At 36.8% G+C, this 25971-nt stretch overlaps 1 protein-coding gene across 10 annotated transcripts in view; it reads right to left on the minus strand.

Moving 5' to 3' along the window:
- The window catches only part of myom1b (myomesin 1b), a 33975-nt gene that overhangs the window by 7395 nt on the left and 609 nt on the right, over nt 1-25971 (minus strand). For 2 of the 10 annotated variants that reach the window (XM_083542118.1, XM_083542121.1), the window contains exons 2-31: nt 25679-25877; nt 23000-23134; nt 22541-22715; nt 21638-21795; nt 20228-20320; nt 19394-19482; nt 19100-19144; nt 18375-18398; nt 16334-16492; nt 16029-16190; nt 12885-13026; nt 12318-12514; nt 11992-12045; nt 11664-11788; nt 11249-11432; nt 10705-10879; nt 9594-9715; nt 8409-8426; nt 6174-6370; nt 5936-6062; nt 5637-5821; nt 3359-3473; nt 3035-3191; nt 2771-2877; nt 1978-2022; nt 1678-1814; nt 1409-1553; nt 1245-1304; nt 304-371; nt 108-221 (exon numbers count right to left, since the gene is read on the minus strand). In XM_083542118.1, the coding sequence (XP_083398244.1) occupies nt 108-221; nt 304-371; nt 1245-1304; nt 1409-1553; nt 1678-1814; nt 1978-2022; nt 2771-2877; nt 3035-3191; nt 3359-3473; nt 5637-5821; nt 5936-6062; nt 6174-6370; nt 8409-8426; nt 9594-9715; nt 10705-10879; nt 11249-11432; nt 11664-11788; nt 11992-12045; nt 12318-12514; nt 12885-13026; nt 16029-16190; nt 16334-16492; nt 18375-18398; nt 19100-19144; nt 19394-19482; nt 20228-20320; nt 21638-21795; nt 22541-22715; nt 23000-23134; nt 25679-25818 (3654 nt within the window). In that variant the 5' untranslated portion in view covers nt 25819-25877. Of the gene's footprint in view, nt 1-107; nt 222-303; nt 372-1244; nt 1305-1408; nt 1554-1677; nt 1815-1977; nt 2023-2770; nt 2878-3034; nt 3192-3358; nt 3474-5636; nt 5822-5935; nt 6063-6173; nt 6371-8387; nt 8427-9593; nt 9716-10704; nt 10880-11248; nt 11433-11663; nt 11789-11991; nt 12046-12317; nt 12515-12884; nt 13027-16028; nt 16191-16333; nt 16493-18374; nt 18399-19099; nt 19145-19393; nt 19483-20227; nt 20321-21637; nt 21796-22540; nt 22716-22999; nt 23135-25678; nt 25889-25971 lie in introns of all 10 variants that reach the window. The other 8 variants (XM_083542116.1, XM_083542120.1, XM_083542119.1 and 5 more) reach the window with 8 other exon arrangements.

Raw genomic sequence — 25971 nt, forward strand, 5'->3', positions numbered from 1 at the left:
CATGAATTCGGGACTATACCATTAAGTCCATGAAAACGATTCCATGTACTTAATGGAATAGTCCTGAATTCATAAATAAGCAAATAGTATTTCTAAATGTTTCTCACCTGAGCAATGTCCAGCGTCAGCACTCCTTCAGAGAAGTCCAGTTTCTCACTGGCCTTTATCTCTCGTCCATCCTTATACCATAATGCAACAGAGTCCTTCTTCATGTTACCCACCTTGAAACACACACAAACAAATAATCAGAATAGTTTCAGGCATGGAAATGTATTGAACTAAACTGGACAGAATGACACTCACCTTGCACTTCAGTCTCACAGTGCACTCAGGTGTGACCTCATAACTTAGGTACTCCACAAAATGAGGACCTGCAAGAGAAACACAAGTGATAACCCCCCACACAGACACACAAACACACACATTTAAATGTGTACAAGGTGATATAAAAAAAAAAAAAAATCTGAAAAGTTTTGTAACACGCCAACAGATGGCAGCACAAGGCTGCACACACAGTCACAGGGAGCACCGAACTTCATAAGTCAGTGTGCCAAAATGTACTGTGTACTTCTGGAGCTGTGCAACTGGTGTTATTCTTCCCAAAGATGAAGATCCAGCACAAAGGTTACCGTTTTGATACCATTGCAAAGAGCCAGCGCGAATAGCAGAATGTGCTTGACTCGCTTTGAAAAGAAGACTTAATAGGACATATTCCAGAAGTGGCAGGGATGCTGGGAGCGCTGTACTGCTGTGCAAGAGGGCAATTTTGAAGGTGAGTGTGTAAATGTAGATAAATAAAGTACTTTCTTGTAAACAGTGCTGGTCTCGAAACGTTTTAATACCACCTCGTAAAAGTGTACTTAATCGTATAATTGATCCAAAAAAAAACTGGGGTGCTTATAGCTAAATATCAGCAACAGCACTGAAAACTGAAGAATTGTCTGTGCTGGATCTCTAATGAACCTTGCGCTGTTATTCTTTATGATTTTTATGTTAGTGTTCTATCCTGCTGTTGGTCAAATTCAAGTTGCACCTCGACTGATAGTTGTGTTCAACCTAGAACATTATTGTCCAACATCAATGCCTGCATAGTTTCCTATTATACTATTATACATACAGCAATTGTATGATTTTAATCTTGTCTTTCCTTGTTATTTTTTTTATTCATACTTGCTTGAATCAAAAGTCTGTCCTGTGCTGTTTTAGGAGTTTTATTTATTATTTTCTTTTAGTGAAAAGCTTACCCTGTTTCCTGTGCCATTCTTTCTTCTGGAACTCTGATTCTTTCTGCAGTTGTTTGAAAACTACAAAAGAAAAGACACATATATGTAGCCTATTTTATATGCTTTGTATGCCAAAGTAGTGAAGATGGGTTGGTGTGAGGAATGTATGTTTAGACAGTATGTACCATCTCCAATAAGAACAAGGCTGGACTGGTTGGTGGCTTTTCCATCCTGGAGTTGGAACGTGTACGTTCCTTCATCCTCTTTACCCAGTGACTCCAAAAACATCTCAATGATTCCAGTGTTCTTATCAAAGTTCATCTTGTATTTCTAAAACACACAGTTAGACCATTTACATCTATAAAATTGTTTGTAAAAATGTCCTTTATAGGAGAAATAAATCTATACCATATCTCCAGTCAATCAAAATGTGTTTAGCTGGATATGAGCTCACCTCTCCCTGAGAGATCAAGTTGTCATTGAAAACATATTCCACTTTGCCGTTAGCAGAAATCTTCTCAGCTTGGAGCCAGAAGCGGACTCTACCTTTCTCTAACAACTGCACAGCCAACTCTGATTTCAGTGGAATAACTACAATGAAAATGGAAAGACATATTGCACATGTGATAAGAGAATTTGGCAATTTAGATAATGTGCTTAATCATGCATATAATCTCATAGAATATTAGCAATTATATGTAATGAATATTTGCCATTTGTTCAAGGCGTCTACAAAATCAAGTCCAGTACTCACTGGGGAATTTATGGTCATGACTGATCTTCAGCAACTCCTTCAGACCTGTAATAACAGATGAGCAGAATTTCAGTTTTAATCTCAACCCTAGCTAATAAATCAATAGTATTACAAGGTTGAATGAATAGTTAGGAATCAAACTACCTAAATATCAAACTTAACTCAAATGTCAAGTCAAGTCAAGTCAAGTTTATTTCTTTAGCGCTTTTCACAACAGACATTGTCTCAAAGCAGCTTTACACAAATCAACAGTTAAGGTGAATGGTGTGCATTTATCCCTGATGAGCAGCCGTGGCGACTGTGGCAAGGAAAAACTCCTTAGATGTTATGAGGAAGAAACCTTGAGAGGAACCAGACTCAAAAGGGGAACCCATCCTCATTTGGGTGACATCAAGAGTTTGATCATAAATCTTTCAACAATACAGAACACTGGAGAGTGAGAACTAACTTGAGTACTGGAGTATAAGATAATAAGTGATAAATGTAATTAACATGCCAATATATCCGGAATTCATATTTGCATAAAATGGCTAAACAATACCTTTTGCACCTAAAATAAGTAATATGGGTTCAGACTTGTACTGTTACAGGTGTTTAGATTTAGGACTATTTTCCAACCAAATTCAGCAGTGTCCAATTATTTACTTTGGGCTCTTCTGCAAATAGTTTGAATTAAGTGTGCGAAGTTGTACATGTACATGTAACATATTGAACTTTATAGTGCCTTTGTATACTATTATAATGGACATTCAAAGTTTAAAACCAAAATTTGTAGCTTTACATGTTACCATACCTTCTTCAGTCAGAGTGTAGCTGGCAGAGGCTCCATCAGTGTGTGTGACAGCACAAGAGTAGATACCCAGGTCTTCCTCAGAAGGGCAGTTAAAAATTGTTTTGGACCTGCACAAGTAAGATTAAAATTTATATTTTTTAAATGTTGGACTAAATAAAATTATTCCTATAATGAAACAAATGACCTGAATTTAATTCTAATTCTAAAATATTCTTTATCTAATTTTTATTTTGAATTTCAGCAAGAAATTCTGCACACACATACTTGGTGCCCTTAGTCTCCAGGGTCAAATTCTTAGAATCTTTAATCTCCTCATAGTCCTTGGACCAGATGAACTTGGATTCAGCATTGAGATTTTGACATTCAAAGTTCAGTGAAATCACGCCTTCATCATCAACATCCACAACCAACTCCATGGTGCCTAAGAATATTAATAAAAAAAAAAAATTTATGTTTGATTCCATACAGTTTTTGTGTTTATATTGTTCGGCTTTCTTGTTATATTATACTCATTACCATGCTTGGTCGAGCATTTAAGTTTGTTTACAGATCATTTTCCAGCCCAAACAAAGACATGTTTTCTTGTACCTGGTTTGGTCACAGCCAACACTGGCTCTGTTTCTTCAGATGCTTTGCCCACACCAGCTTTGTTCTGAGCCCTTACACGGAAAACATACGACACTCCTTCTTCCAGGTCCTTAATCTGAAAACAGGAAGTAAAACCATAAATCAATTTGTTCTTATGCACACCGTATACACCAGATGTTACATAGAGAAACTCAATTTCAACGCTATATTATGCAAATTAAAACACTTTGTATAGTCACCTGATGGTCACTAAATATACAGTATCTCACGAAAGTGAGTACACCTCTCACATTTCAGCTACCATTTTAGTATACTGTATATTCTCACTTTTATGTATTTTAGAGTAGTCAGTAGTGTCCAAAGTGTCAATATTTAGTGTGAGCACTGTTATGTAGCACTGCCTTAATCCTCCTGGCCATGGAATTCACCAGAGCTGCAGAGGTTGTTGCTGGGATCCTCTTCTACTCCTTCATAATGACATCATGAAGCTGCTGGAAGTTAGACACATTACGCTTATTCACCTTCCGCTTGAGGATGCCCCACAGGTGCTCAATAGGGTTCAGGTCTGGAGATATACTTGGCCACTCCATAACCTTCAGCTTTTTTAGCAAGACAGTTCTTGGCGGCGTGTGTTGGATTATGTTGGAAAACAATTTCTGAAGGGAGGGCATGTTGGAATCCATGTTTCCCTCAATGAACGGCAACTCCTCAGTACCAGCAGCACTCATGCAGCCCCAGACCATGACGCTATCACCACCATGCTTGACTGTAGGACACAAATTTCTTGGTACTCCTCACAAGGGTGTCGTCACATGCTGGACACCATCTCAGCCAAACAAGTTTATATTAGTCTCATCAGACCACAAGACATGGTTCCAGTAATTCATTCTCTTGGACAGGTTGTCTTCAGCAAACTGTTTGCAGATTTCTTGTGAGCCAGCTTTAGAAGAGGCTTCCTTCTGGGACGACGGCCATGCAAATCGCAGACAAAGCGGACCTTCCGCTTCTGCAACCTCTAAAGCAATGCAAGCAGCACACATGCGGTTGTTTGTTGAAGTCAGCTCCTGCATCTGACGCACAGCACGAGTATTAAAATTTAACCCTTGCGTGGCCTATTCCAAGTGGAACCCATCTTGAAAAACCTCCGTATGACCCTGACCACTGTACATCACACAGGATGTTACAGATCTTCTTATTCGTAAAGCACCAAATTCTAAATGCTCTAATACAACATACAAAATTTTGTATGGTCCTGTCAAGCATGAACATGATGAATAGGACATGTGGCTTTGCATGGTACAGCTGTTATCACTTTTGTTGCTGGCTATTTTGACAATAATGGTTGTATGTTGAATTACTTTTAAAGAACAGTAAATCTATACTGCTATACAAGCTGTACACTGAATACTCTGAAATATGTACAAGTTTCATTTCTATAGTATTGTCCCTTGAGAAGATATACTAAAATAGTTGCTGAAATGTCAGGGGTGTACTTAATTTTGTGAGCTACTGTATGGTTACAGACACTGATTTCTGCAGGTGATGCTGAGCCCTTGCAGTAAGTTTTATTATAGAATACCTGATTTTAATGCAGTGCTGCCTGAGGGCCTGAAGATCATGGGCATTCCATATTGATTTGTACCCTTGTCCCTTAATTTCTCCAGGTTCTCTGAAAGTTTTTATGATTTTATGTACTATAGATGATTAGATATTGAAAGTCTTTGTAATTTGATGTTGATAAACATTATTCTGAAATTGTTCCACAATTTGTAGATGTAAAGTTTTTGCGAGAGAGAATCTGTCTCTCCAAGATACTCTTTTTAAACACAATCCTTTTCTTGACCTGTTGCCAAATATCCTAATTAGTTGCAAAATGTTAATCCAACTATTTATTTTTAGTAAAATTTACTTTTCAGCCTTTAGTTGCCCTGTTCCAACTTATTTGAGATGTGTTGCAGCAATCAAATTTTAAATTACCTTAATTGTTTCATAAAATAGTAATATTTGATATGATTTTTATGTTTGACTGTGAATAAAATATGGTTTTATGAAATTAGTAAATTATTGCATTCTGTTATTATTTACATTTTACACAGGGACCCAACATTATTGGAATCAAGGATGTAATTGCAAGGAATATTCTTTTAGGAGTCTTTTAGGAATCTTTTTTCCCATTAATTATCAGTAACATAATACAATTTTTAATATTAAAGTTATATGAACTAATAATACTTCAGTTAAAAATGACATCTTAAACATTTAGCACACAAAGACAGACCTTCATGTACGTCTTGTTCGTCGCTTTCTCGTTGACTCCCCTCCATTTCTCAAAATCTGCATCAGCCTCCTTGATGTCAATGTAAAATCCATTGACCTCATCACGACCCTGGTACACTGGTGGTTTCCAAAGCAACACCAAAGAGTCCTTACGTACTTCCAGCACTTGAAGGTCATGTGGTGGACCTGTGTACATGTATATTTAACTGAAAACAGTCCAGCTCTGGTAAAAATGAATGATTATTAAAGCATAAATGTTATAATATTGTCCCTCATACAAGTGCACTAACACTCACTCACCTGGCACAGCAATGGTCCACTCTTCACATTTAAAGGTCTGACTGGGCAGAGATGGGATGCCAACACCAGCTATGTTTGCAGCACGAACCTGGAACTGGTAGAGTTTGTTCTCCTTTAAATCAGAGACCTGTGAAGAAAAAAAGAACAAAATCCTTAATGCCATACAGTAAATGGTCGGATTTAGGACAGTGTATTTAAATTTTAGTTTTTAAATGCGAACAAGCCCCAGTAAACCTACCCTGTAGGCTCTTTCACTGATTGCCTTAATGTTAGCCTCATGCCATTTTTCAGGTACTCCATTGATGACCTCACGATAATCCACAAAGTACCCAGTGATGTCAGCTCCACCAATAAAGGTCGGCTGCTTCCAGGCTAACACCATAGAATCCCTTACACTCTCCAACACGGAAATTCCATGGGGTGGAGCAGGGGAGGCTGGGGGTTAATGAAGGTATACAGTTAGGATTTTAGAGGCTGGTCAAGATTTTTTTTGTCTGATAAAAGTGTCCTATGATCCTTCTTTTGATAAATATTTTATTATTTTCCAAACCTACTTTTTATTCCAGTACCCAGAGTCCAATTTGGCTAAGGAGCCAAGAGTATGGTTCAGAATGGCTGTTTAAAGGGCAGTAAATATCAAAGTCCTTTCACAGCAATAATCTTATTGCTATAATTTATAGCGTACAATGGAACGATTGCTGTTTTTCAGAAAAATATCAGGACCCTTTCTATAAAGTATTAGGTGTAAAGGTGGCCAGTGCACTGCAAGGAGAAGGTGGCAAGAAAATCTCTCTATTTGTGTAAGAACGGTGTTATAACGAGGCGTTTAGCAAAACTAAAATACTTACTACAAACAAACAAAAAACTACACAGTCAAACTTACCTTTGAAAAACACATAAAAATCCACTCCTTTACAATATGCCTCAACTGTTAACTAAATGGTGAGAATAAAATACACCAATCTGTAATTAATGTAAAGTGTGTCCTTTCCAACAACAATCTTCACACACCAACATATCTTGGTTGTTATTAATTGAAAAGCAATTTAGGCATATGATAACTTCTATAAATTATCTGGCAATTAACAGATGTTCATTCTGGTGGAACAAAATAACAAAAGATTTTTGTAGTTCAGTGTATTTATGGTTTGTCAGACACATAATGGTAATATGTAGTAATATGTAAGTAGCTGTAATAAGTAATAAGTAATATGGCCAAGTAACTGGGAAATGTGGTGGGCACAAAGGTGGGCAATGACCTTCTTATGTTGGAATAAGCCTTTAATATAGTTTATGACAATTGTCTTTTTTGTCATTTATGCCACTGACTCACCCAAAAGGCTAAAATGTTAACAGAAATCAATGGGAAAAGCTATACCACACTAAGTAACTCCATATATTTGTTTAATTCTTGCTTGGCACACTATTTTGCAATGGTGTGTGTGTGTGTGTGTGTGTGTGTGTGTGTGTGTGTGTGTGTGTGTGTGTTTGTGTGTGTGTATGTGTGTATGTATATATATATATATATATATATATATATATATATATATATATATATATATATATATATATATATATTCTTAATATGATGAATATAAAGAAATACTGTAGTTACAACAAAACAAAACCAGCAAAACCAATATTCAAAGCAGTCAGACATATCAGATTTACGAGAAAAAAAATATTTGAAAATTTTAAAACAAGTAAAAATAGATGAAGTGCTAAAACAAGTGCAACAACAACAACAAAAAACATTCATAAGGCTATCCATAGAGTGACTACTGTGTAGAAAATGCTAACTCCCACTTTATCTCCTCACCTGAACCTCTGCGCCCATTTCCTTTTTCGTGTTTTCTCTCTTGCTCCCAAGAAGAGTCAATTGGGGACTTACGTTTTTCCAGCACCTCAGATGCTGGTTTGGTTATGGCTTCCATTACTCTATCAGAGGAGGGATGGGGAACCTGCTTAGCCATGGGCCCTGAAGTGTTTGCGTTAGCATTTGAATTGGTATCGGGTTCAGAATTTGAATTGCTGTCTAAATTGGTTCCAAATAAAGTGTTCATTGTAGTGTTTAAATTGGTGAAAGGTTCAAGTCCTGATTTGGTGATTAAATTGGTATTAGATATAGAGACTATTTTGTTGTCTAAATTACTGGAAGACTCATTAGCCAGTTTGATTTTTGCATTGGCTCCAGGTTCCCTGGCCATTTTTGGGTCTGAATTGGTACCAGACTGGAGATCAAACTCACAGCTGGGTTCAGAAGCCCAGGTTACACTGCCTCTCTTCCCCCCTTTGCCTTTACTTAGTGCACTTGGAGGACCTTGAGAGCCTGCATTATTAGCCTTCTTGCTAAAACTAGCTAGGGTAGTTAGCGCCGTGGTAGCAGGGGAGCAAGGGGGCACATGCCTGCCCTCCTTGCCTGGCCTGTGCTTGGTTAGTCCAGCTGTGTTACCCCCTGACTCCAGAAACACACCATGTGGAATCCCGCCCCCTAAAGGCGTTAGTCAGGAACAGCAAGAGAAAAAAACAAAAAGTAAACTCAGTAGCAGTCAGACAACAGTACACAATAAATCAAGCTGCTTTATACAAAAAGTAGTTCTGCACACACAATCATATGTAGTGTTTTACTTGTTTTTAATATTCTCTTAATTTCCAGCATGCATGCATAGCATATTTTTGTCAATATTTCTATTTAAAACAGTTCACTTAATAGAATAAGTTACAACTTAGAAAAAAACGAGTTAATCTAATGAAGAACGGGAGGTCTTCATTTGTAAGTAAATAATTACACAGAATGACTGAGGGGTGATTTCTGAACAGGGACACACCAGAAATACGCAGGAGAAAGCAGCTGGCAGATGGCAAATGCGAAAGGGTGAAAAATAAGAGGAATGTAAAATTAGTTGAGAGCTTTAATTATGGTAGACTTAGCAGAGGTATTGACAGAGAAAGTGGAGCAAAAGGAATTGAGTTCGTGCAGGTAAGTACATTGCTTTGTGCCAACCCTTGATAAAAAAACATACATAGTTTTGTTGCAACATAACTGGAATGATTTTCCTTGAGAAATTTATTTGGGCTACATATTTACTTTAATCAATCAAATGAGAACAGAAATCATGAGGGTTTTACAAGGGTACACAGATCATGCAGTTCAGCACAAAGCCCAAACATAGCTATGTTGCTGAGTGGCTCAGAAGGACATCATGGGTAAAGGAAGAGAGGAAGAGATGTGCTACAGTGGAGTAAAAGGATGCGAATGCTGAGAAGTTGAAAGGTTGAAAAGAGGGTGTGTGTGAGTGCGGGTGAACTGGTTTTGTAGTCACCACTATGTTGGATCACTCAGGACCCAATCTAGAGGAAAGCTACAAGTCCTAACCCCAACTTCTGGGAGAATCATGGGGGTAGCTGCAGGGGATGTGGGTGTGGCCTCACAGTGCAGTTGAAAACATGAGAAGTTAAAGAGTGGAACAATGGTGTGGAGCACAAGGAACAGAACTGCTGAGTATACAAACATGTTCATAAACAAATTATCACTAATAAACTCTTTGGAAAGTTGCATATTGCTTGCAAACAAAACAGTAAAACTTGACCTCTTGATAACATACAAAACAAAATGTAAATATTTGTTAAAGCTAGACAGGAAGCAGTGTTGACTCACCAATAGCAGCTTTAACTTCAATGGCCTCAGACTCCTGTGAGAAATCACTGATTCCGGCTGCGTTAACCGCCCTCACACGGAAAACATACTTTCCGCCTGTCGTCAAGCCATGACACACAAATCTATGGAGAACAACAGAGTATAACACATTTTTGTGCATTTAATATACACTTCCTTTTTTTTTTTTTTTTTTTTTACATATCATAACTTGAAAAGGGGTCAAATTTGACCTTGACACAATATAAGGGTTGAGACAGCATGACTGCAATTCCTGATGATTTTTAGGTGAACTTTCAAACTGTAAATCTCTTGTTCTATCTCATCCCAAAGATATTTTATTGGACTTATATCCAGTGACTGGAAAGGCCACTAAATGACACTGAGCTCACAAGTTTGAAAAATTTTTTAAATATAAAAAGTAAATTGTAAAAAGAAGGATAAACTGTTCCCCTGTATGGATGCACATGGTCAGCAACAATATTCACATAGTCTGGCATTCAAATGATGATTGCTTGGTATTAGCAAGCCCATGGATTTATGCTATTGGTGTCAAAACCTGACCCTGCTATTTGTGTGCTTCAGCAGAATTTGAGAATCCTCAGACCAGTCTTCAACTGTCTTCAACAGTTTTATTAAGCCTGTGCCTATTACAGCTCAACCGATTTTTGTTCTTGGGTGACAAACCTTGAACCTGATGTGGTCTACAATTGTCCATTCTCCATTATCGTCTCCTACCAGCAAGACGTTCACGACCACAAAACTGCTGCACACTGAAAGTTTTTTTTTTTTTTTACTGCATCATTCTGAGTAAACTCTAGGGAATGTTATGCATGAAAATTCCATTAGATAAGCAGTTAAAGACACAATCAAACCAGCCTGTCCAGCACTACCAATCATGGCACAGTTAAATCATTGAGATCACATGATTCTGACACATGATTTTTTCATTGCACTGATGCCACGTTATTGAGTGTTTAAAGAATTGCACAAATGAGTAGATTTTAAAGGTGTTCTTAATAAAGTGGTCAGTGAGTATATGTTTTTATAATCATGTTCTTGTATAGCCAGGTGTGTGTGCAAGTCTGTGTCTTTCTAAATCTGGAAAATGTACCTGGTGACTTTGACAGGCTTATTATTACAGGGTTCCCAAGCATTGCTTCCAGCAACACTGGTCTCAATGTAGTAGCCAACCAGCTCTTTAGCTTCCCGTGATGCTTCCCATGACACAACGACAGATGTGTCTGTGTTCCGGGTGGGCACTACGCGGCCTGGGGCAGACGGAATATCTAAAGAGTAAACGATGGGGAATTGTTAACTATAGGTTTACTATATTGAAGCTTATATTTAATTAATAACTATGATTATAACAATATTACTACTACCAATACTAATACTAATACTACTACTACTACTACTACTACTACTACTACTACTAATAATAATAATAATAATAATAATAATAATAATTAAAAAAAAGGATATCAAGGTACAATACAATACAAAACATGTATTTATCTGAACTATAAAAACTACTCTCATCGTTATTCACTGCTTGATATCCATCAGTGCATCTTTCATATGCATGTCGTCGTATCGCAAAGTTAAGAGCAACGTTTCAATCGAAGATATTGTATAGAAGTGAGGGCTTGATTCACCCAGTTTATCTCCCACTTGAGTGGCCTCTGTGGGATCTGAAGGTTCACCAACACCAGCAGAGTTGCAGCAGCGGACACGGAAGCAGTACGATTTCCCCTCAGACAGGTCAAACAGAGCGAAGCGTGGAGACTTTACTGGAAGCTCTGTGTTCACACGTTGCCAGCTGTCCGTGCCAGTCACACACTATAAAATGCATACATTTGCACCTTTAATTACTTAAAGTTACTAACTGCACCCACAGGATTTTCTAATTTAAATGAACAATAACTATAAAGAGAATTCTACAGGGTTTCATAAACAATTAATGTGAGTATATATTATAGTTATAAATCTATTTTTTACACTTAATATTACACTTTCATTTACTGTATTAAGGTGCATCTTAAATGTGATATAATTAGAATAACTGTGGACCTTCTCAACATAGTACATGACACCCTCATATCCCTTGTCACTTGGGGGCTTCCAGCTTAGCACCACATAGTTCTTGGTGGCCTCAATAACAGTGAGGTCACGAGGTTTGCCGGGAACCACACCCTCTAAAAGAACCAGAAAAAATGAAGAAATGGCACTCAGTCTAACTGATATTCTTAATTTAAATACCCTTTGGTAATCTGTATGATAGAATTATGTTATATGTAGAAAAACTATTGGATCTAGTATGCAATCACACCTCACTAAAACCGGACTCATCCTCATTAGGGTCTTTCCAAAATGCACACTAGCACACAGTTCTGCTTACCTACAGGCTCTTCTTCAGTAACAATGATTTGGCCAGTCCATGGTGCAGAGGTTCCTGGAGAGACAGAGATCAAAAGATAGACAGAGAGAGATAGAGAGAGAGAGAGAGGGGGGGGGGGGGGGTTGGGGGGTTTACAAAAAAAAAAACATGTTTAAGTAGATAAATATAATGTCTTATTCATTTTTTATTTATTGCTTATTTAAATTGATACCCATGGGCAGTGTGAAAATCTATTCCATAAACATTATCATCATTATCACCGCTGTGCCAGACTGTGGTTTACATAAAACAGAAGCTCAGAGTGATACGTGCTAGCAAATTCACACCTTTGCGAGCACGGTCAGCGGGGTCCATGGCCGCCACAGGTTCAGACACACGAGAAGGATGACTCATGCCACACTTATTTACTGCACGCACACGGAAAATATAGCTGCGGCCTTCGACGAGACCAGTAACTGGAAAACGGGCAAACTTGATTGGAGTATCATTGCACTGAATCCAGTGAGAAGTGCCGACTTCACACCTAGTGAGACAGAGTGAGAAGGAAGGTGAGAGATAGAGACAGTTGGACAAGAGGAACTGTCATCAGCAGAAGAAGCAGCACCAGGGAATGCCCTCATTCTGATATCACACTACATTTCTGCATGATTTCAAATTAGCTGTCAGTTTTATATCAGGTTTGCACCAAGGCCTTGTAGAATGCTATTTCATTCTACTGTATACTTCAATACAGTTAAAATGACAAAAAAAAACTATAATAACACACTAATGTCACTCACTAACAGTTTCATGTCTGTTAAAGAGTCCATAGGGGAAATTCATATGGGGTAAATGATTCACTTAATGCATATCCCTTCATTTCCTCTTTTCAAAAAATTTTTATACAAATGCACCTGTCGACAAAGTAGCCCAGAATAGAGCTGCCTCCATCCACAGCTGGCTGTTTCCATGTAACAATGATATAATCCTTATTAGCTTCTTGACAAAACACATCCAGAGGAGCACCAGGAGCACCTGCAACCTCTGCATCGCTATCTATAACACACAAAGTCACACAGTTCAGTGAAATTCAGTTATCAATTTAAACAATTTCATTATTTTATATGGTAAAGCTAAATGTGTCATCTGCATATTTCTCCATTCAAACTCTTATTTGCAAGAAAGGTAATTTGCCATAATTTGGGCTACAATTTATATCATGCGTTAGCACTAGATATGATAAAACTGTTATAGCAATATTAAAAACTGGTGGTGGGCTGTCAGGGCCAGCAGAGTCTTCTCTGCTGATCTAAACACTATCAGAAGCAACAACCTACATTTACAACTTAAATTCTAATATTTGTTCTATGAAATTGTATACATTTATTCCCAACAGTTTATTCTCTTCATTTCTTAGCGTTTCTCTTGGCTGCACTGCTTTCAGTACATGTATATGGATGTTAGATTTTTTGTCCAAACAAATTTCATCCTCTATGTGCTGCCATGTCAATCTAATCTGCCCAGGTCTTTTACAATCAGTAGCGCTTGCCGTTGTACATTAGACTATATTAGCAATGGGTCTGTTTCTTTACCCAATCAGATTCCAAATTCGCCCCACATGGCCAGCTAGCTGGCCCAGAATAGCGTCAACATTTTTCCGTCCTCTGATTGGTTGTTCAGAGCGAAACTGTAACAGCCAATTTTGACTAGCTAATCTGTAGCACGCTGCACACATTAATACATCTGAGTTATACTTTTTACGCCCACAATGGCTGACAGAGGAAGAGAAATTGATTTGGTCTCGGACATACTTAAAAAATCCATTTTCAAAGCAGAATTTTTCCAGAAAAGCTAGACATCGTGAGAAGGGTTGGCCAACCCCGAAGCTAGCTAACTTGTTTCAGCCCGGGAAAGGGTTTGTTTGCCACTTCCAGACCAGTGCCCACGAGCCGTACCACTGGCTTACAGCCTCTGAGGAGTGGTGCAAATTATGTGAGTATGCAATATGAGTCTGCATCTCTGGTGAGTAGGTTGTATTTGATTACATTTTTTATGTTTTTGTCATTTTATTAGACAAATATTAATTCGGAACTGCTCCAGATGATGGTGGCACAGTTGCGGTTGTAGTGTAGAGGTTTGGAGCTTGCTTTAGTAAAAATGGTATTCACCCTCTATACGCGAAATGCCTCTCTCTCTGTAATGCCAGCCATTGTTATATTGCGTTTTTGTATAGTATTGATGGTTTCTATAATTGCGACATGATAGTAGTGGTATTAAGAGGTGGATTAAGTCGGGTCCCCACTGAAGGCCCAGGTAACAAATGCACGGCCCGACACTGCTAAATACATAGTATAATATTACATTGTTTGATATTATTTATTACTAAGATCCTTGTCCCACAGGATTAACAAGATATTAAAAGGTCATTTCTCCCACAGGTTTTAATCGCTACTTAACTTGAGCTGTTGCAGCCATCCAGCAGACAGATTTAAAATTAGAACGAAACCTGAGCCCTAAGAGAGCCTCAAGCCTGCACTCATAAATGCACAGTGTAACAATCCGCACATTGTTTAATTCATTGCCTTATTTTTTCTTTGATGCCCAGATTCTAAGTATCTTTCCATGAGCCTATGTTCCATGAACATATTTTTATGTTTAATGGCATGTGCTTAAGACTTTGACTATGACACCCACAAGAGCCCAATACAACTACAGGCCAAGTCATTTAAACTGGGATTTCAAATTTATATGAGGTCATGCAGGATAATAGGAATCAACAAAAAGACATCACTTTTTCCACAGCTGCCTGTGTGTCAGTTTGTGTGTGGGGGAGGGGGTGTTATGGTTGTATGGTCTAAAATTCAGATGTCTACTGAGAGCAGATGGATTATAACCTATTACACAATATTCTAATGATTGATAGCATTGGATATTTAGTACTCAACATACACATACAATGCATACTACAATGTAGTTTAAAACACACACTATATATACAACTTGAGTATATGCCATTATTGCTAAAAATTTAGAAACATTCATACTGTCAAATCTGGACAAGACAACCTGTCCCAGACTATTACTCAAAGTACACAGAGGAATAGAAAATCCACTACACCACCAGCCCAGAATGTTGACATAAGGGAGGTTTGTTGGTTTCTACCATCAAACCCGGTGCTTCTCTGTAAATCGGATATCCTGAAGGGTGCAGAAAGGACATCTTTGTTTAACCTGGATAACAAAGGTTAAACAAAGATGTCCTTCCTGCACCCTTCAGGATCACTGCATCCCAGTGTCAAAGACATTAGTGATGTCTTTAATGAATTGTGGTCCATAGCCTCAAGAGATAGTGAAGAACACTGCACACAAACACCAAGCTTCCCATCTCTTTGGAGCCACTGCTGGTGTTGGACTAAAATTAGACTATAGATATGGATACTATGCTTATTGATTTGTCATCTTTAACTAACCCTTACCCACCTACATAAGAATGACACTTGTGTTCATAACTTTAGTACAGAATTCAACATTGTCATTCTAGCAGGTTTGATCTAAAACCTGCTGACCTTGTGCTTTTTCTGTAACTGTGTCAAGGATTTCTGACCTCAGATTTCATCCAGGATTAGCAACATCACCTCTAGAATCATTGCATTGAACATTGGTGCCTCTCAAGTATGTATACAGAGACCACTTCTGATCACACTTAAGAACTAAAAGCACATTTCTTATCATGTTATTATGACTCAGTGACTGAGTATTTAGGATTCAGTAGGTTGTAGAATAACTGCTCACAAAATAAATGTGATTAAGACAAATTTAACAAATTTAAAGATGATTAAGACAAATTTAACTCTGTGGCTTTGCGAGAAGGTACTGGAGCAAGTTTGAACAATGAAATTGAGAAAGTCAAGTTTTCTTTAGTCACTATTTACTGCTTTAACATATAAACCAAAAATGCACACATACACCAAACCAAATTTATTTGTTGATTAATTAAATCTAAAAAAAACAGTTTGTTCTGTTACTCATCCCTTTCCTCCAGTCCTCCCAAACCTTACCTTGGACAAAGACATAGGCAGAGTGTGTCTCATAACCAGACTTTGTGATGACACGAAGAGTATAAAGCCCCTCGTCTTCTTTATTGAGGTGTGTGAGTGTAAGTGTAGCTCTGTCTCCACTCCAGTGCATCTGAACCCACTTAGATTTCACCAGCAACTTATCTAACACATAATGCATAAACCACAAATAAACATTGAAAAGGTTTATAAATACATTTTAAAATGGAAAGATTGAAATTAAAAAAAAAAAGACATTTCAGGTAGCTACTGAATATCTGTATAATGTTAAGTGTTTGTTCACTCACCATCCCTGTACCACTCAATCTCAGGCTGGAAGCGTTGCAGGGTTGGGTAGATGACAACGGAGCAGCCCAGACTCATCGTCTCACCCTCACGTCCAAAAGACACGCCAAACTTTTCTACAATATGTGTCTCAAAAGTCACTCCATACTCCAGGCAGGGCACTAAAACACACAAATAACCAAGAATATGTAGAGGTAAAAAAAAAAATCTGAGGTCTACAGAATCACTAGAAATAGGTGAGAGAGTGCTCCACATCAGACTTGGTGAATGTTACCTGTGCAAAAACAGCATTTGCATTACATTAGACAGTGCAGAATGTTGGTTAGGATACACAATAGTAGAAACAAGAAGTAAAAATGTAATGAATTTATTTATGGCATAAGGTGTTAATCTCAGCTGTGTTTGTTTATCTAGCAACAGGATCAATGTTCTATGTCAAATTTCAGGAAAATAATTATTCTATTAATATATATAACAAAGCATAAATATATTCTGGTATAAATATACTTTATTTGCTTTGAGACAATGTCCGTTGTGAAAAGCGCTATAGAAATAAACTTGACGTATTTAATTATTCTATTCTGATGATAATTTGCTGTCATTTGAAATAATTATCCTGCAAGTTTTTTTTATAAAAAAAAATGTAGCTAAAGAACAGCTTTTCCATGCTGAAAAAAAAAAAAAGCATAACCAAGAACTTCCAAAAAAATTCATTAGGCAGATATCCTAGAACAGGGAAGCCCAATACGTCGATCGCAATCTACCAGTTGATCGCAAAGGTAGTGTGGGTAGATCGCATGACATAAATAGATATTTATTTATGCATTTTTTTATAGTAGGTAGATCATTTTGACTTGATAATTTTATAAGTAGCTCTCATGCTAAAAAAAAGTGTGTGCACCCCTGTCCTAAACTATTTGCCCCTAGAGTGGAGGTGTGAATATGTGCATGGACTGCATTGGCCTGATTACCTGTGTTCCTGCTTCACAGGCTGCAGGCTAAATTAATAAATGAATCTAAGGGGCAGTTAAATAGTGTGACTAATGTGAGTACAGGAAGGCACTTTAAATTTACACCGCAATAGCTGTTCTTTGGAAACAACATACGTAAGGAAAAGAAGAAAGGAGGATGAAAGAAAAATAATTTGTGATATCAAGAAGATAGAAATGAATACAATACAAATAGTGCAGGGACAGCATTCATGCAGACATTTATAATCATATAGAGAATGTAATATTTAAAATATTCAAGCTACAATGCATAGGATTTTTGTTTGTAGTTCTCCTGACTTCGTATAATAGTAAATCATAGTGCTGTAACAGCCTTTGGCCATTAGGGGTGCTGCAATAGAGCACTACATTGCAAAAGGAAAATATTAGAATAATATAATTATATAAACTTTGTGTCCATCCTTAAGCTATATTTATCAGACTTAAATTCAGAATAACTATATACATAAAAAAAGTACCCATGTATTTTCTGAAATGATTATATTTGCAATTGAATTATTTACAATGTATTATAGTTAGCTAGCTATTGTTATCAGATTATCTTAATCTGTGGAGATCAAATCCAGAGAGAACCCCCATATTCATTACTACATTATGATTTCATTAAGTTTTAATGAAGTGAGTAGTTTACAATGGTTTATTGGTTATTTTTTGATTGTGTAGAATATGCACAGGTACACCATAGAATCTATAAATCATGGGCACTGCTGCATGATTAACAGTATTTCACAACCAACATTATGGAATTTTCTGCAGCTAGGATCTTATACTAGCATTGTTCTATCAAACAAAAAAACAATCCCAAAATCGTACATACTGTAGCTTTTTTTTTTTTTTTTTAATCTGGAAAAATTATCAATATCTCTAAAGATACAGAACCTAAACTATCAGCATCTTTAGTTTTTGGAGTTTCACACTGCTTCAAGTTTAAAACAAAACTTGGACTGAGACAGAGTGATCATGCAATATTGACCGGTGGAGGGCATGCAGTGCTTAGAGAACTGAACACAAAAAAATGTATTAACCCAGTTACCTCTAGAGCCGGACCATTTTTTATCTGCACCCAGTACATGAGAAACAAAACAGCTGTTAGCATTAGTAACAATAGCCTTTGACTGGCTGCTGTACTTCTCCTTCACATTACCAAAGCACAACAACTTTAAAGAAGAGTCATCAAAATTAACGCTTTAATAACACATTAAGGCAAAGTGTGAGTGATTAATGCAGCAGGCTTTTTTGCTTGGCCATTTTTATAAAAAAATATAAATAAATAAATGTAAAAAACACAACATCCTTTCTTTAATCAGATCTTAAAAAAGAAATTTATCATTAAACATTCATTATCCAGCAATAAAAACCGTCCGTGTGGAAACATAACAAAAGTTCCATTTGGTGTCCTAATGATTTATATAATTTAAAACACCATAATTACTTTAAAACATTTACAAGAATATTTTGTCATCATGCTCTATGTTGAGTTTGGTTTCACTAATAATGAACAGACATTTGCATTAAGCATCCATATTTGACCTCGCCCATGTTCATTTGAGTATTAAAAACTTTTGTTTTATTATGAATTATTTTAAAAAACTTTTAGAACAGATTGTGTGCTTTAAAGTTGCGATTAATCACAAATTAACTTATGACAACCATGCGATTAATTACAAGTAATTTGTGTTAATCGAATGCCAGCCCTACTTTAAAGTTGAACTATTTTTAAGTTTTGACAGAAAGGACACCCAACCACTGGAAACCTACAGAGTCGGGGAGCAGGAAAAGACTCGTCAACTTCACCCTTGAATCCTAAATGTTAAACAAACAAGAAGAATTCCTTAATATCAAACCAATTACATACATCCTATATTACAAACCAAGATTTTCTTTATTGCGATCAAATCATACTGCACATAATAATAAATAAGAAGAGTAATTTTGAATAATTAAAATTGATATATATATATATTTATACATTAATCCCAGGACTTTGAAATGCCTAAAAAAAACTATATTTATAAGAATTTTCTATAAATTCTGGTATAATGTTTGACATACTTTTGACCACAACAGAGGCAAAAGCCGAAAGCTCCCCCTTGCTGTTCATGGCAGACACACGATACTGAGCAGTGTCATCAAAGTCACATCTAAAAAGACAGAAAAACATGTGACATTCACGTACACACCGCAGTGTCACATACACATGATTCAATGCACTGTAAATCATTGTGAACTCTGTATGTCTTCCATGTATCACAACCAAAATGAATTTTTAACTGACAAAAATAGATTGCAAGCAGTGATATCACCAGACCAGGGCTGGATCATTTTACCAGCACTGTAATCTATCATGTAGCCCATGAACTTTGACTCCAATGTATTTAGAATGTAAGAGCACGAAAACTGAATATTCAACCATAGTGTAAAGTAGATATGTATTTATAGCCTGTGTGTACGAGTGTGTAGACTAGTAGGTGAGACAAAGAGACAGATACCAATCTAAGAGGGAAGGAATGCCAATGATGCATGGGTTTTTTAGGTGTCCCTCAGGTTATGGCCAACTGGCAGAGGAAGGTTTGGATCATGTATCACTATTTGCATGAACTATGAACTATGCAAGACTGTGGTTACAGTATGGACAATGGTAATTTACTATTTAAGCTCAGCTGTTTAGTTTTCGTCAGTGTAAGCTCTGGTGTCATGGTTCTAGTGGCGCAGTCTCCTGTGTGACTGTGTTTGCTATGCTTTATTTTCCCTTGCTGGACCTATAATCCAATGAGATCAGTAAAGATTTAGGATGTTTTGACGTACTAAGATAAATGGTAATAACAGGTGTGGATGGTCTGGTATATATGTGTTTGTATGTGCATGTGGGTTTATGAGTATGATTACTTGTTAATCTCCAGAGAGTGGACGTTGTAGCTGCTCACTATTTTGTACTTCCCTGGATGAGCCATTGGATCAATGCTAACATTGTTCTTGTACCTGGTTGATGGGTGGCATGGAGGGAGAATCGGTATAGAGGGAAGAGAAGGAGAAATGTCAGAGATAAAAGAACAAGTATAAATTGAAGTTATTGCTTTTATTTTATTTATTTATTTATTTATTTTTACAAATTGTTATATTAGGTGCAGCTATTCCTGGTTATGAGAGTTATGTGTGTGCCATCATAATTCATAGCAGATCTATGTTTTCTTGTAGCTATGGGATGTGTTCCATATACTGTATATATCTGTATATATACATATGCATATATATATATATATATATATATATATATATATATATATATATATATATATATATATATATATATATATATATATATATATATATTTACTCAGGCTATATAAAATAAGCTCAATACTAGTGTTATCTGTGTTAACATAAATGTTAATCTGTCCAACAATATACTTTAATAGTGGGGACATTAGTATTAAAGTGTGTGTTTGTGGGGGTACTGGGGTGACACCAGTCAGTTCATATTTCAGTCATATAACATATCCATCTTTGCTTATGATTGTTCATATATAACATTGCATAAGTATTCCCCCCTTGAACTTGCAATCTTGGAACTGAAATAATCTTAATTCAGATTATATGTAAACATAAAATAACCCAGTGTAATAAAATGTAAGAAAATCAATAATATTTGCTAATTTATTTACAGCAACAACAACAACAAAAAACTTCAAGCTTGAGATTGCATAAATGTTCTGGTACAATGGCCAGCTGCCATCAGAAGTCACATAGTTAGTTAAATAATGTCCACCTGTTTGCAATTAACATGTCATTTGATCCCAGTATAAATACAGCTGTTCCTGTTAGGCCACAGAGTTTGTTACAGAATTATGCCTCAACAAACATCATGAGTAAAGAATAAAGTGCTATCAAAACAATTGCAAAACATTGTTCTGATTACTTCTCTGACAGACACTGACTTTTGACTCATTTTCAAAATATATGTCATCTCTGTGCCATTTCCTTAGTATTTGTAATAATTTGGATAAGCTCAATGGGGGGTAAATAGTTATGCAACCCACTGTATAGTCAGATCCTTATAAAATCTGTTCACTCTAAGCCACTCAACTGCACTTAAAGGGTTTCCTCAAGATACCATGATAAACTATACAAATGTTAACAGAAAGAAACCATCCATAATTTACACTGTTCATCAATATAGACAAGAGGCAGATATTTGTAACAAATGTGTGTGTGTGTGTGTGTGTGTGTGTGTGTGTGTGTGTGTGTGTGTGTGTGTGTGTGTGTGTGTGTGTGTGTGTGTGTGTGTGTGTTGCTTACCACACAGTCCGGGGCTCAGGCCATCCTGTAATCGTGCAGTGCAGCCGCACACACTGTTTTTCCCACACAGTGTGTGAGCGGGGCTTGATCACAAACTCCGGTGGATGCATTAGATTATCCTTGTTCAGGTGCTTGTGATACTCCTCGTTGTCATGGATCTACAGGCATGCGGTCACACACAGGCTTGATATAGAGCTAAGATTTTGTTTATAAATAATGCAAACATTTATACCATACCATTCAGCATGCACCATTCATATTCGCATGTTTAACATGAACACAAACATGAAAACAGCACAGTAAGTTTGACAGACATCATGCTTCATTATTGTTTGTTCCATCTATAGTAGGTTTCATTTACTCAGAGGACAGGTCTTTGTAGTTTTTATCATTATATGATAGAAGTCTAAGTTTAAGCTTTCCTTTAGCTTACAACCTCATTCATAACATTAGCACACAGTCCAGAGACATCAGTGCACTGCTGCTGTGTCTTAAGAAACCTCAGGCAGGAAAATCCTATTCATTTTGGAGAGACTGGCTCTAATCAAATGTAAATAAAACCAAATACAGATTTTAGCGCATGAAAAAACAAATGGCCAAAGCAATTTAAAAATAATAATTAATCAGCTGCAAGAATGCAAAAGTCCTACGCATAGTGTCTTTTTACATGTATACACTACTTACGAAGAATCAAAAGACATGATCTACATAATGACCTGAAGCATTACAAATATATAAGAACATGTTATCAAATATCAGTGTAACATTGTTTTAGTCACAATACAGGCCTTTACGATAATGGTTATGCTACTTCTTTCTACATCACACTCAGGTATTAAGTCATGTATTACTGATCTGGAGAGAATAATTGTGACCATGATTGTGCTCCCGATCTGCACTGACCCTCTTGTTGAGGGAAATGCGTTCTGCAGACTCCCTCATGAAGGTTCTGTGAGACTTGTGCTCCATGCGTTCCATCTCCACCCCGCTGGTGAAGAGATCCCTGCGGGCCAGGTAACCAGCACTCTGTTTAGCCCGAGCTTCTTCAGTGTCTGACAGACCACTCGCAAACTCTTGACTTGGGTGGAGAAGGTGAGGGTGGAGGAATAGGTGTTGATTGGGATGTCAGTATCATCACAGCATATATACTCATATACATACATATAACATATTTAAATGTGAACGCCTTTTTTCAGACTTCCACATACCACTGATGCTGTATTTATTATTGCTAATATCTAAGTATCATATCTGTTTCTAAAAAATAGTATCAACAGATTTTCTTCATTCCTGCAGTTCAAAACCTGCTCATTTTCCCCCATATATAAGACTATGCGTAGTCCCATAAGTCCTGGCTCATACCTTCCCCTGAAGATGGGCACCACATAGCCTATAATCTGGTTCTCTCTGTCCACAGCCAGGTAGGTGGGCTTGGATCTCTTTGACTGAGGACTCACCCCCGTCTCATCCAGAGAAGTGAAGGTGGTATCTCTAATGCTAAAATGCCCACAGCAAAAATATCATACGTAAGTAAATGTCTTGTAAGCAAAAACATGGTGAGGGAATATATAAAGTATTTTGGGGAGTAAAAGGAATGTGGGAGAAATGCAGAATTATGGATTAGATGGGTAAAGGAGGGAAGTAAGTCAATGCCCTTTAGTAATATTTCCTAATATCCTTATAATAATATCGGTATAAGAAACCAATACTCTAACCAAGTTTGTTAAAATACTGTACATTTATGAAGCATGTTTGAGAGAGTCCACTCTGGAAAAGTTACACAAGCACATAATGTCCCTGTCTCAAAGCACACTGCGACCTTGGCATATGGATTAAATTATAGTATAGTTCTCACAGAGACAGGTATATTTACAGACTGTAAAGAGGGAGGTGCAAGTACAAGTGAGAGTAAAACTATCCACTCAGACCTCAACAGAATTTGTGCATACAAACTTAGCACAAAGTGGCAGGCAGTGTAACAGATATTAGTGTCTTGATCCAAGGGCTTTAAGCCTTCTGATTTCTAACCACATACTATTTACAAAATCTTGTATATTTCACATATGTTGCATTGTTCTGTTATATTGTACAGTTTCTTGTGAAACAAATGAGTTGGCTTAGAATCGCTTAAGAAGTTTTTTTAGAACGGCGGAAATTGAGCAAAGAGTACTTTTTTCATGTGGTATTGAATATTTAAAATGCCAAATGGTGTTAAAGTTATAATGAAAACAGTGTTACCATATTATTTACTACCTAGTTTGGCCTATACCATATAGCATACTTCAGAAAGGGTTTAAAATAAATTTATAGAAAAAAAAAAAAAACATTTAGTCTCAGCTAAATATCTCTCTTTTCCAGGGTTTTCAAATGTATTATAACCCTGGGAATTTACACTACAGATTTTTAAAATCCACAATAGCCTTTGTGCCAAATGTAGTTCAACTGCACTGCACAATGTGGTAACAGTCCCACTTACATTATAATTATCATTTAAATCATAGTTTATAATTATTAAAATTGTGTTTTGATTCATCAAAACACCAGACAATGTGAGGTGTCCTTCAAACAAATATTTATTGAATCCTTGGGATGTGTGTAAAAAGCATATGATTGTATGCTGTTTGGTACATTTCCACTGGATCCCCAGTGACACTTTGACAGCTCTAGGATTTGAAATCACAACATTTCAGCCACAGGACCTTGACCACTGAGCGACCTCTCTACAATAACACATTTCAATGAATTGGGTATTCAATTAATCCCTTAAACATCCAGGACCTGTCAGCAGCACCAGATTTACATTCCTCACTCTCATAACTATATATCATTCCTATTAGCTTCACTGTTGTGGCTAAATCAGTCAAGGCAGTTACTGAATAATTATAATAATAATAAAGCCTTTTTCTGAAAAATGAACTGATATTTTAAGTGCAATACAAGTTATATTTTACCTTCTGATTGGCCTGATTTGGCTGTTTTTAAGCAAATTGTCAGTTTGTAACTAAGAGTTTTTTGTTTGTTTGTTTGTTTGTTTATTTGTTTGTTTGTTTTTGAATTGATATTTCAGTTTTCCTTCTTTCAAAGCATACATAGTTTCTCTATTTTTTTTAACAGGGTTTTCATAATAAGCATCTGATTAAGCTAATTTGTGTATGACAATCTGCATAAAAACCATATAAAATCAAAATCCAGATTAAAGTCATCAGTATGCTCTCAAACACTAGGAAATATGAAGACAATGCAGACAAAGTGCCATGTCAAGTCTAGTGTCTGCTAGATATGAACTTGATTTTATTTCAGATCAGCCCTGAATATAAGAATTCAGGGCCAACCAAAAATCCAACCAAATAATTTCAGTTACACTCAAACCAATCTTTGCAATAAAATCCAACCTTTTGTATGTACAAACAATTAAATCTTCATCGACTCAAAACCTCTTATCGAACGAATATTTATGCAACTCATGTAAAAACAGACAAACTTTTGTAGACCTTGGTACAAAATACCCAGCATACAGTATGTTTGTCGAGAAGCTAAAATACAATATTAAAGGTCTCTAATAACAGGCTGCCGGTCTTAATAAAAACAAACCAAGTATGTAGACTTTAGCAAATGCAGTGTTTGCACTGACAATAATACAAAGCGAAACTCAAGGTTGACTACGCTATAAAATCAAACTTCAACCTAAACAGTTACATCAAAAACACAACAACAAGCCCTGCACTTCTTCACAGACTCATCACAAGCCAGACCTGAACATGGTTCTGGAATACATTTGTAGACATTCTAGCAGTCTCAGCAGGCACCACCAAAGGCAAAACAGACATGTATAAAGCAAGCAGGATTCACAGACAAGTTGTTTTGTTTTAGGTGAATTTAGATGAATATTTAGTGGGATATGCAGGGAAATGCAAGGCAGCAATGAATGTTCAGCTGAAATGAATTACTGGGTCAGTGATATACTGGACCAAGGAGATGTTAAACCAGTGTTTAAGGATGGGACGTGATTACGTTTTTGGATTTCACTCCTTGATCGCTTACCCTTTGGCGTCTGTTCTGTGGGCGGAGTAAGTGCTGGAGCTCTGCTGGTATTGGCTGACTGTAGACTGCGCCTCCCGACTACGGTAAGCACGGTCATAGTGACGGTGGTGCTTCTGGTAGAATGGGATCGATCCAGACATCGCCTTCTCCTTATAGCTCAGTGCCTAGCTTCTGCTCTGAAGTTCTCTAACACTGAAGGCTTTAAAGTTTCTACACACAAGTTAAGTGAGTTCAGTTATATCTGCATAAGCAGAGGTGGGGTTTATTTTATAATTTAAATAATGAACCTCATA

Source organism: Silurus aristotelis (assembly GCF_946808225.1).
Source record: "Silurus aristotelis genome assembly, chromosome: 5".
Taxonomy (NCBI): domain Eukaryota; kingdom Metazoa; phylum Chordata; class Actinopteri; order Siluriformes; family Siluridae; genus Silurus; species Silurus aristotelis.